The following is an 11,727-nucleotide window of genomic DNA, read 5'->3' as shown; positions in this document are numbered from 1 at the left end:
CCGGCAGCGATTGAACCGATTTATATAGACTGTAACTTGTGTTCTATTTATCCGATCAGGGTCAAATTTTGGGATCTGAGATTTTATATCAAATTCTATTATATTGGTAAATTTCATGGGGATACTCCAATTTTTGCAAAAATTTTTGTTCCAGAGCTATATGATATAGTAGTCCGATCCCAAAGATTTTCATACTTTATCTCACCCGGGTAAAAAAAAAGCTCCCAAAAAAAATTTCATCCCGATAGCTCTTAAGATGGCTGAGTAAAACGCGTACGCACCGACGGACAGACGGACAGACGGACAGACGGACAGACGGACAGACGGACAGACGGACAGACGGACAGACGGACATGGCTATATCGACTTAGCTTCTCATGCTGATCAAGAATATATATACTTTATGGGGTCGGAAACGTCTCCTTCTGTGCGTTACAAACATCTGACCAATTTTATAATACCCTCTGCAAGGGTATAAAAATATTACAAATTTTTCAAGAGCCTTTACCAAAAATTCAACTACAAAATTGTGCTAAATAACCGTTATTCCCATACGTGTCTTCCTAATACATAAGTCGCAGCCAACCGTAACCGAAGTGTAAGAAGCAAAACAAGCTGAAAAGTGCTGGAAAATAAGAGGAAAATTCAAAAGACAGACGAACTGCAAGCCACAAGCGAAAGTGTGTTTGGGTAGGCGAGAAAGGCAAGGCAAGCAAAAGGAAGGGCGCGGAACCGAAAGGACACTCACACATCAGTGCGTTAGAGGGAGATAGAGAGAAAGCGAGAGAAAAGAGAAAGATTGCTATACAGAGGGAATCACACTGAAGCCTGGGAAAGTTTTCTCGTGTGGCGATTTAATAACAGGTTGGATATATTATTGTTGTCTATTTGTAATTGGTTTGACATTTGCCTTAGCCTTAACTCATACTCCTAATTCCACTCCTCCATGTCCTTACTGCTCCTGCTGTTGCTGCTCCATTGCAGTGTCAACAAATTGCGTATCATAAATTATGTATAACAATCTAATATAGGCATGTGTGAGGCCCAACGTTTTTATGTGTGTGTGCTTGTATTTGTGTGCAGTTCCCAAGTTTTCTGCTCAAAATTCAAAATATAAAGTGAAAGCGACCACTTTTGTTATAATTATGTATATCTACGATAGATGCTATGATTCATGCGATGCTGTAACAACTTCAATTTAATCCTAAAAAGCTTCTCCTTGAACACTTAGGAGGAATTTCATATAGTTTCATATAATATTTGTCACATAAATGCTCCCACGCATTTATTCATCTACATGTGCACGTTGCAGGTGCCTGTGCTTAAGATCCAGAAGGGCTTCTGGATGTGAGAATAGGAGGGACATGTGAGTCGGTCTTAATGCCACTGCATCATGTGGGCAGTGGATTAGTTTGCCGGCTGGTAGAATAAACCAGAAGTTTGATGTTACAGTTGCATTGTTCCGGCAACTGCGCAATTGAAATCTGCTAATTAGAAGGTTGACTGACATGAACATGCACTCGTAATTGGATCTCTGTGTAGTCGAGTTCTGTCCTGTTCTGTTTTGCAGCTAATTGGTAGCGCCCAGCGCCGGCATGTCCTGGTTAAAAGGCAACCTGCAGAGGCCGACCTTGACCATCAACCGTAAACTGAATGTTGGCATTAGTTCAAGATTTCCCCACACACATGATTAAATTGGCCTGCAATAATATCGCATTACACCTGTTACATTCAGCTAGATAACGGGCTTTGCTTTGCTTTATGTACTCCAAAAGTGACCACCCACTTCAGGGATAGGGCGATTTAGGCAACAATATAATCAAAGTTCCCTACAGATTAATGTTTAACAAATCAATTAAATTAAATTTTCAATTCATCTTCAACTGTTATTAAAATATGTTCAGTAGTATCTACATATTTGATTCATATAGGAAAATATTTCTAACGTTTATTTGAAAATATGCCACAGTTACAATATTTTGAAAAATGTGTTGCAGCCTTTTTAGGTCGATAGTTGTTTACAGCTACAATCGAAAATCGAAAACAGTCAACATTACCAGATTGTTTTTATTAAACATATGGCAGCGCTTGTATCTCGTTTTTTTTTTTTTTTGTTGTATGTGAAGGAATTTTTTTTTTCGTGCGCCGAAAAAATAAGTATACGTACGTTTAAGCAGGACTTCCGCTCCTATCGGTACATCCGGTGAAAGTGTCACAATAGATAAAGCCTGATCTCTGGATACTTCGATTGGTTCAAATGGCCATCCATCTATCCTTTACCAATACAAAGGCATTTTGACAAAGACAAACAGATCCTTCTATGACTGAATTACTTAATTAGATAGTTATTAATCTTTACCAGGAATTTAAAGTAATTACATATAATAATCCCACGTTAATCAACTGCAATGATTTTTGGAACTTTATAGAAGCCGTAAGTTAATGTTTTGGGAGGTGGGGCGGCAGCCCGATTTGTTTTTGTTTTGTATCTATGTATGTATGTACCTAAATACATACATACATGTATGTGTGCCACATTGCGTGTGTGTGTGTGAGTAATGTGCGGGTGGATTGACGTGCAACCTTTTGCACTGCCTGTAGCTCTTTCCGGGAATTTTGTCAGTTGCGTTTATTCCTGACACTGACCTTGACATTTACCGCGACAATTATTATATCTGGATAGAACGATAACAGTACTTGGCAAAGAAGTGGGCGTGGCGTGTGCCCTTTAATACTATTGACAGTAGACAAAGTTGAATTAATTTACCAATAATGTTAGCTAATTTGAACGCAGCGAATCAAATGTCTGCATATGTATGGGCATATATCCTTTCCGATCTTTTAGTGTCCTAATTGTATGTGCATAAGGCAGCTGCCATTTATCACATTTGGACACCCTGTTTTTAGTTTGGAATAATTTTACTTAAAAGACGACAAGTTCTTAATTTGAATCCCATTGTGCTTTACTCTCCTCCTTTGTGTGAGTGTGTTTAATTTATTTATGTACATATGTATGAACTTAAATGGATTTCTTTCGAATTCCCTGACAAGAGCTTTATATGATGATGCATTAGTCCGATGCGGTCGGCGGAGACGATAAATAAACATATTTACATTCGCTTATATCTACATTGAAGCTTAATATAGAATCAGCTGCAGCTAGTCACGATAAAAAATTCGAGTTGCTGGTTAGTTAGTTCAAGTGTCTAAGAGGTTTGATTATAGATTGGGTTTGAAAAAGGTTTGCTAGTCAGTTGCAGCAAAGAGAAGTCCGGTGGGCCTGGTGGGAGGTGGGATGGAGTGAGAGTGAGAAATTGTAAAGCATTATTGGAGACATCGGCGACGTAAAATGACGCACGTACCAAGAGACCAGAGCTGGCCGCGCCTGTGTCTGACGCACAATTGATAAAGTGCAGCCATAAAGAAATAATCAACCTGCGCCTTTATATCACCCTCTCAGCCACCCGTCCATCGTCCGTTCGTTCGTTTTATTAAGCTCTCTCTCACTCTCTCTGTTTCCAATTTTTTCAATTGCAGAGTAGAAGCAACGAGTTCCTCTGGCCGCGATTGCTGGTGTTGTTGCTTTGGCACACTTCTGGGCAACGCATTGTCGCCGCCAACCGCAAAGCTGGGCAAAATTATGAACTTGTGTTCTTCGGGCGCAACGGCATCGGCATCGAGCACATCGTTATCGTCCACAGGGCAGGCGGAGAGAAACGGAGGAGGAAAAGGTGGCGACGGCAGCGGCGGCGGCGGTGGTGGCGGCAGCAGCAATCAGAACGGATCATCAGAGGCTATTAATTGTTTTGGTGGCGGACCAGAGCCAGTCTCCAATTTGAACAGCACGATCAACGGTGGCAGTAGCGTTGGCGGAGCCAAATCCAATTCAAATACGGCAACAAACACGACTGCAGCAAGTGGCAGCAGCACTAGCAACGGACAGCAAGGACACACACAACACAACGAAAACACAGCAACTATGCCGCCCGAAACGCGTCCCAAGGTGGTGACCGTCAAGCATCCGGAATCCAATAAGCCCAAGCCCACCACAAAAAAGAGTAAACCCATTCAGGCGGATCAAGATGTGATTAAAGCGCTTCAACGCTGCCGCGACGAAGGTAAGCATACTCAATCACATTAATCTTCCATGTTAATACTCTCTAAACTTCCCGTAGGCATCAAACGTCTGGATCTGAGTAAATCATCAATCACAGTTATACCCAACACGGTGAAGGAGTGTGTTCATCTCACCGAACTCTATTTGTACAGCAATAAAATTGGTCAACTGCCCACAGAGATCGGTTGTCTTGTGAATTTGCGCAATCTTGCTTTAAACGAGAACTCATTGACCTCGCTGCCGGACTCACTGCAGCACTGCAATCAATTGAAGGTGCTGGATTTGAGGCACAATAAGCTGGCCGAAATTCCCCCAGTCATCTATCGTCTACGCTCGCTGACCACTTTGTATTTGCGATTCAATCGTATCACTACAGTGGCGGATGACCTGCGCCAATTGGTGAACCTTACAATGTTGAGTCTACGTGAGAATAAGATCAGAGAATTGGGCAGTGCCATTGGAGCTCTGGTCAATTTGACCACTTTGGATGTATCGCACAATCATCTGGAGCATTTGCCCGAAGACATTGGCAACTGTGTAAATCTGAGTGCTCTCGACTTACAGCACAACGAACTGCTGGACATTCCCGACAGCATTGGCAATCTTAAGTCGTTGGTCAGGTTGGGATTGCGCTACAATCGTTTGACCAGTGTCCCAGCTTCCTTGAAGAACTGCAAAAGCATGGACGAGTTCAATGTGGAGGGCAATGGTATCACTCAGCTGCCGGACGGCATGCTGGCAAGTTTGAATGGATTGACTATTATCACGTTATCGCGAAATCAGTTCACCAGCTATCCCACGGGTGGACCGGCTCAGTTCACCAATGTCTATAACATCAATTTGGAGCACAATCGCATCGACAAGATTCCATATGGGATATTCTCACGGGCAAAGGGTCTTACTAAGCTGAATATGAAGGAGAATATGTTGACAGCTTTGCCATTGGACATTGGTACCTGGGTCAACATGGTGGAGCTTAATTTGGCCACAAATGCATTGCAGAAGCTGCCCGATGACATTATGAACTTGCAGAATCTGGAAATACTCATCTTGTCCAACAACATGCTCAAGAAAATACCCAATACTATTGGCAATTTGCGAAAATTGCGTATCCTTGATCTTGAAGAGAATCGCATTGAGGTTCTACCCCATGAGATAGGTCTACTCCACGAACTCCAGCGTTTGATATTGCAAACAAATCAGATAACCATGTTGCCGCGCAGTATCGGTCACTTGAGCCAGCTGACCCATTTGTCGGTTAGCGAGAATAATTTGCAATTTTTGCCCGAAGAGATTGGCTCGTTGGAGAGTCTGGAGAATCTCTATATCAATCAGAATCCAGGCCTGGAGAAACTGCCATTTGAGTTGGCCCTTTGTCAAAATCTCAAATATCTTAACATTGACAAATGTCCGCTGAGCACCATTCCGCCCGAAATTCAGGCTGGAGGACCGTCTTTGGTTTTGCAGTGGCTCAAGATGCATTCACCATATCGGCAAATGTGAGATGTAGATGGCGTCTGGCGTACCGTCTATGTGGGTAGCGATTACTACTATCAGTATGAACTGCAGACGGTACCACAGACGCAGCAGCAGCAACCGGACCGACAGACAACCGCTAGAGGTAGCGGTCAGGAGCGTCGCTAACGGTGCGAGTTAAGCTAAGCTGATCTTTGGAACGGAATGAAAGGAAATTCATAATGAAGATAAAACTACAAATTTGATAGCTTTAACAATGTTATACCAATTGTCCCGCGTATTGAAAACTGCCCCGAATTTGCTTTTACTTTATGTTCCAAACTCTTTCTATTAAGCTCTCAATTTCTTTCTCTCCCTCTCACTGTGTCGGTCTGAATCCTTGTATAATTTGATTATATTCAGACTTTGCGATTGTTGCCATTATCTGAATCAACAATCCTCATCCCACATCATGTAACATCCATTCTCATAACTCCAAACAATATTTAGACTCTAATTTGAAATGCTTCCAGGCTAGTCACAAATTTTAAAGCTTTATCTAATCATTTATGTTTTATTGGTTCCTAACAAGTTTTCATTTAAAAAACAAAACGAAAAACCCCAAAGCAGGAGTCGTCATAAAGAAAAGCAAAATCTGAAAACAAAAACACTAACACAAAAACATACGCAAGCGCCAAGGAATTGTTTGATAAAAAAAAAAAAACAAAATTTGAGAAAAATATGAGAAATTATTATATTATATTATATACATAACCCGTAGTTGTATTTTGTATAAGCAACAAAGTGAATATGCAACAAGTATTAAACAAAAACAAAACAGATATTGTAATTTGTGGCAAGATAAAATTGCAAATTGTTGTCGTTTTTTCCTTCTTTTTTTTTTGGTTTTATAATTTCTGTTAAACGCGCTTCAAGCAAGTTTTTCAACTGTGCACTATTTACAAAGTTATCTACATATTTTATTTATTAAACTATATATTTTGATTTCGTACTTTTGATATTTCACAAGAGAATTCTAAGCAAGTGTAGTTTTAATCGGTGTTCAGTCTAAGACAACTTATATAAGACATGCTGTTCTCTAATTATTAATTATTATTATCTGCAGATTAAGCTAACCACATCTAGTTTTAAATGCTAAACAGAGTTTTAAAACCCATTGAAACATGTTACTTGGATATTAATTTTATTTTCATTCTTATTTAAAAGACTATATTTGTGTTAAATTAAATTTAAAGTAGTTCTTCAAACCTTCCAAAAAGCAAAAATCTAAAAAGGCATTTAAAACTAACAATTCTGTAATTTTTTGTTCCCACAATCAGTTTTAAATATGTATCTACTTCCTATTTTTAATTATGACAAAAAGTATAGTCTAATAATAATATACAAATGTATACATGCAGTGGTGGCCACTCCGTTTCTCGACTCCCAAGTAATCTACTGAAGAAATTTTTTCGCAATTTGTTGATTGGTTTGTTTTATACCTGGTCGAGAAAATTTGAGTTAAAATTAAAAACTCCAAACGCGCCAATGGAGTGGCTGCCTCTGTACGTATATAAATGTCTATGTATATCTTGTTTGTGGCGCATGTGCAGCATTTTATATGTTTAGTGTTAAGCATAAACTAATCGACGTTTATAGATATGAATATATCTGAGAGAACATTTTTTGAGCAAATGCCAGTTAATTGATAAGGCAAAAAGATCTATCTATCGATAGTTACAGTCCCCACACCTACACACTTGTAAGACACACACACACACACACACACAGAGAGACACATATAAATATACATTATATACAAAATTATTGTCTTCTTTACCGAACTTTGGTAAGAATCACATTATACTTCATTGAAAACAGCTCAAAAACCAATTATAGATTCTTATACATTGTTGCAACGCAAAAAGGGCTTTAAGGAATAAGTTTTGAAAACAAACTCAATAATCAACGAAGCTAACTTTAATCTCTATCTATATAGAATGATATACAGACATATAGGAACACAAAATACATCCATACATACATATGAGATACTTTTACACATCTATTTTTGAAACAAAAACACTTAAGATCTACATACATATATACACACCTGTAACCTATTTCAGTAACTCATCAGATCTTTACATACATATATAATAAATATATTTTTCAAAAACCAAAACTGTATGCGGCAGGGTAAAACAAACTGGCAAATGTAATTTAATTACAAATAATTACCAAAAAAAAAAAAAAAGAAAACACAAAAACACACCACAAATTATCTCTCCAAAAGGTACAAAACAAAAACATAAATGTTGAAAATATTCGCACACTTGAAACGAACATAATATAATACTATCTTTTAAACAAAACACAAAAAAAAACTAAATTATAAGGATAGATGATGATATGTACGTGGAACCGAGAGTTGGGCCATCCGCAAATAGAAACAATAAATAAGTTGAAATGTGGTCAAGTTAATTTGAGAAGCAAATAAAAACACAAATGACAAATTGTACAAGTTATAAACTATATATATACATATATATATATTAAATAAATGGCATAATAATTTAAAAAAAAAACGAATCTTGACTCAATATCAAGAATAAATGTAATGATATTCCTAAAGCAAGAAAAACATATTGAAACCTGCATACCTACCATATGTATTTGAGAGAAATAAAGAAACCAAAACTGTTAATAATCTGTGGAAATTTTTGAATATTCATCTCATCTGGTGCCATAGCAATCTGCTTTTGAACGACTCCCCCTGAGACAGGCTTGAGTTGGCAGGTCCGCTTAGTGCCAACTGCGGACTGGATTCGATCTGAATCATATCCATTAGTATAACTCAAATTATAATAAAAGATCTGTTTATGGGCCTGAGTTTAAAGCTACTCTAGAGTATAAAAATATTTCAATATAATGAATCACCTACTTAAAATATTTACTTTCAAATCTTACAAAAAAGATTAAAGTCGGAAATCATTTTACTGCTCGTAACTGGAGTCCATCATACCCCGTCGATAAAGAGAGAAAGTGAGCTGGAACAGCTGGGTTTAAGAACTTTTGCCATATAAACAAGGTGATAGCAAAGTATCGTAGGTAGTTCTTGCCAGTCAGTTGGTAAACAAAACACCGCACAGAAAGACCGATAAGGGAATACTCGGATCTCATTTATTTAAACATATATAATATATACATATGTACGTACGTATATCTTTGACGTGACAGGGGCAGTGTATGCTGTTGAGTGGAGTCTAGTGAGGAAACTGGACTGCTTTGGACTTTGTTTTTGTTTCTTTGTTTGTGCGTGAATCAGGAATCGGTCAATATATATGTATAGACACTGGGAGATAATACAAATATGTGAAATTAGAGTGCGCAAAAAGAAGTAAAAGTAGATACATATTTATGAAAAACTAGGATTTTTTCCTCTATCGAACTTATCACTATGATCGAGTTTTAAAGTCTATCGGGAAAGTCGTAGAACCAGGCAATTAATACCATCAGCAAGGACATTTAAAATATATAAAACAGTGTGAACCATCACAAAAGCATCTTTTTTGACTCTTGATATTTGTAGATCGAAAATGGACCCCGACAAAAGATTTTTTACGGATGTTAATGCTTCTTCATACAATAGCAAATTGCGTGTCATTGGAAACTTCATAGTCTTTCTTATAATAATATGGCAATCTAAAATTTCCAATTGCTGTCTAACTAAATCTCTTGGGTTCGAATTGAGTATATCCTTGAAAATTTCAACACAAACATAAAAATTGTTAAAATCTTATATTCGTGTGGTTTCAAGCCTTAAATAATGTAATGACGTAAATTTGAACAAAACAAATCGCGTATACATATATACTACGAACCTAATCCAAGTTTTTGCTTTCGCTTTAGATTGAAATTTAAGCAAGTTAAAACGTTTTACTTACAGATCCTTTTTGGCTGCCATGTACAATCATCAATGTAATGTCGTAATTTGGGCAACAATTGCTGCCTGCCTGATCGGCTTCTTGCCTAGCTCTCAAGGATACTCACCAAGAGAAGATGCGCGAATGATAGCCGCATATAAACGAGAATTGGAACTGAATCATGCAAAAATTGGCCGCCAGCTGGTACATCAGGCCACCTGGGCTTCTGTGGGCACCATATCGACAAATAAAATTGTCGAAAACTATCCCATGGTCAATATCATATCAGTAGATGACAGCGATGTCCTGGGCAACTCAACAGGGAGAATACGTTTTATGCTTACAGATTTGGATTTCACTGGTCCAGATTGGCAAAAGAATAACAAGGTTACTTTCATGTTCACCGACGCGCAAAACCTGAATTGTCAAAAGGCTGGCATGGATCCCATGGAACCGACTTGTGCCCGAATTATACTAAGTGGGCAGGTCAAGAAGGTGAGTCATATTGCCTTTCTAATGCTAATTATCTAAATTAATATTTAAACTTTACTTTTCTACAGATGGAAAAGGATAATGCTAGTTATAAGCCAGCACTTGAGGCATTCTTAAAACGTCATCCAGCAGGAGCCAATTGGATGAAATGTGTGTAAACGATTAAAGAAGCTTCGAGTTGATTATAAAATCATCATTTATCTTATGTCTTATCTTTTTTTAGTTCATACGTTTTATCTCTGCGAATTGGTGATCAACAACATTTTTGTTCTGGACTTTTATGGAGGACCGCATGAGGTCAGCGCCTCCGATTATTATGCCATTACGATTTGACCGTTGAATGAACTCCAGATTAAGCAATAATTCCTGATTTACTACGCTTCAATAAACGAAATTGATAAGAGAGAGACGTACTATAGCATACTAACAATGATTGGTCAACATTATTGTTTAATTAAATAAATATATTGTGATTGCAGAATGTTTAACATTTCAATTTTGTTTTTTTTTTTTTTTTTTTTTGTGGGGTTAAGTCTAATGTGTTTGCAAATAGAAGAAGGATAATTATTCGGCTTTCGCATTTGGTACCATGCACAAGGTGGCATCAATCTTTTTCAGCTGGGGAAGTATGTCTCGCAACTTGGAACGGTATCTTATGTCCTTGGCAAGGGGAGTGTGCTCCAAGTAGATAGTTTCCAACGTCTTATTAGCCTTAAGCACTTCGACATTCTTCCAGTCTTCGAATCCGTTGTTATTCAACCAGAGTTCTTCCAATTTCTCCAGTTTTTCCAGATTGCCAATGGCTGTCAATCGGTTTTTGGCCATATCCAGGGTCTCCAATTGCTTGTTGCCATCCAGGTTTTCAATGGTCTCAATGCCATTTTCCGATATGTATAGCTCTCTTAAATTTTCTAGCTTGTCTAAATTCTCGATTTTGACAATGCGATTGGCCTGAAGACTTAATATTTCCAAGTTTACCAGAGTATCCAGATTCTCGATTTTTGTTATCTTGTTCTTGCCCAAAAACAATTCACGCAAATTGACCAAAGTCTCGATATTCTCAATCTTCTTTAGTTTGTTATCGCCCAGCTCCAACATGGTGAGATTGGTCAGCATTCCAACATTTTCGATGACCGTTATTTTGTTAGCCACAAAATACAGCTTCTGCAGTTTCAACAGCTTATCCAGATTCTCGATTTTCACCAGTCGATTGAAACTGAGATCCAATATCTCTAGATTAGTCAGCTGATCGAGATTCTCAATTTGCACAATCTGATTGTCGTATAGCTCCAATTCCACCAGCGTTTTCAGTTTTTCCAAGTTTTCGATCTTCTTTATCAGATTCCATCGCAGGAATAAACGTTCAATCTGAGTGAGAGGCTCGAAGTTCTCTAATTTCTCGATACGACGATGATTCAGATCCAATTCAAAGCACTCTGGATCAATTGTGACAACCTCCTCAATGGACGCTACCTCTTCCGAGGGTATAATTTGCAAGCCGGCCGCTGCTGATGCCGCTGAAGGCTTGGCACCCACATCCTTAACTTTTGTCACTTGGTCAGCGTCACCCATTTAGATAGCTACTAGGTCTAAAAATTTTTACTTTTATTATCAGTTTTCAACCAAAAATCTGACAGACTTATTTTCTTTATTTATTCCCTCTCTTGGTTGCCGCAAATGTGTGTTGCACAACGTCGAAATAATTCTTGGTTTTGGTATTTTTAAAGAATCGGATAG

General features: G+C 38.1%; 3 protein-coding genes across 7 annotated transcripts; 2 read left to right on the top strand and 1 right to left on the bottom strand.

The window, feature by feature from the left end:
* Positions 1–2,104: 2,104 nt before the first annotated feature.
* Sur-8 (leucine-rich repeat protein shoc-2) lies at positions 2,105–7,452 on the top strand. The gene is made up of 3 exons (XM_068299387.1): positions 2,105–2,434; positions 3,538–4,118; positions 4,176–7,452. Exons 2-3 carry the CDS (start codon positions 3,641–3,643, stop codon positions 5,618–5,620), a joined length of 1,923 nt encoding a protein of 640 aa, XP_068155488.1. The 5' UTR covers positions 2,105–2,434; positions 3,538–3,640; the 3' UTR covers positions 5,621–7,452.
* A 1,205-nt stretch (positions 7,453–8,657) lies between these two features.
* On the top strand, positions 8,658–10,486 carry CREG (Cellular Repressor of E1A-stimulated Genes). Of its 5 annotated transcripts, none has more exons than XM_068301779.1 (4): positions 8,658–8,679; positions 9,522–9,993; positions 10,059–10,140; positions 10,214–10,486. In XM_068301779.1, the coding sequence occupies exons 2-4, from the start codon at positions 9,538–9,540 to the stop codon at positions 10,321–10,323; spliced, it is 648 nt and encodes a 215-aa protein (XP_068157880.1). In that variant the 5' UTR covers positions 8,658–8,679; positions 9,522–9,537; the 3' UTR covers positions 10,324–10,486. The 5 variants fall into 5 exon arrangements, with proteins under 5 accessions (XP_068157880.1, XP_068157877.1, XP_068157881.1 ...); XM_068301776.1 differs by having other exon boundaries at positions 8,660–8,784; XM_068301780.1 differs by having other exon boundaries at positions 8,671–8,683.
* On the bottom strand, positions 10,473–11,678 carry sds22 (protein phosphatase 1 regulatory subunit sds22). The gene has a single exon (XM_068301775.1). It carries the CDS (start codon positions 11,560–11,562, stop codon positions 10,555–10,557), a length of 1,008 nt encoding a protein of 335 aa, XP_068157876.1. The 5' UTR covers positions 11,563–11,678; the 3' UTR covers positions 10,473–10,554.
* Positions 11,679–11,727: the final 49 nt, after the last annotated feature.

The sequence above is a fragment of the Drosophila tropicalis genome, unplaced genomic scaffold (assembly GCF_018151085.1).
Source record: "Drosophila tropicalis isolate 14030-0801.00 unplaced genomic scaffold, ASM1815108v1 contig_878, whole genome shotgun sequence".
NCBI classification, from domain to species: domain Eukaryota; kingdom Metazoa; phylum Arthropoda; class Insecta; order Diptera; family Drosophilidae; genus Drosophila; species Drosophila tropicalis.
This window is presented reverse-complemented; position numbering and strand designations above follow the sequence as displayed.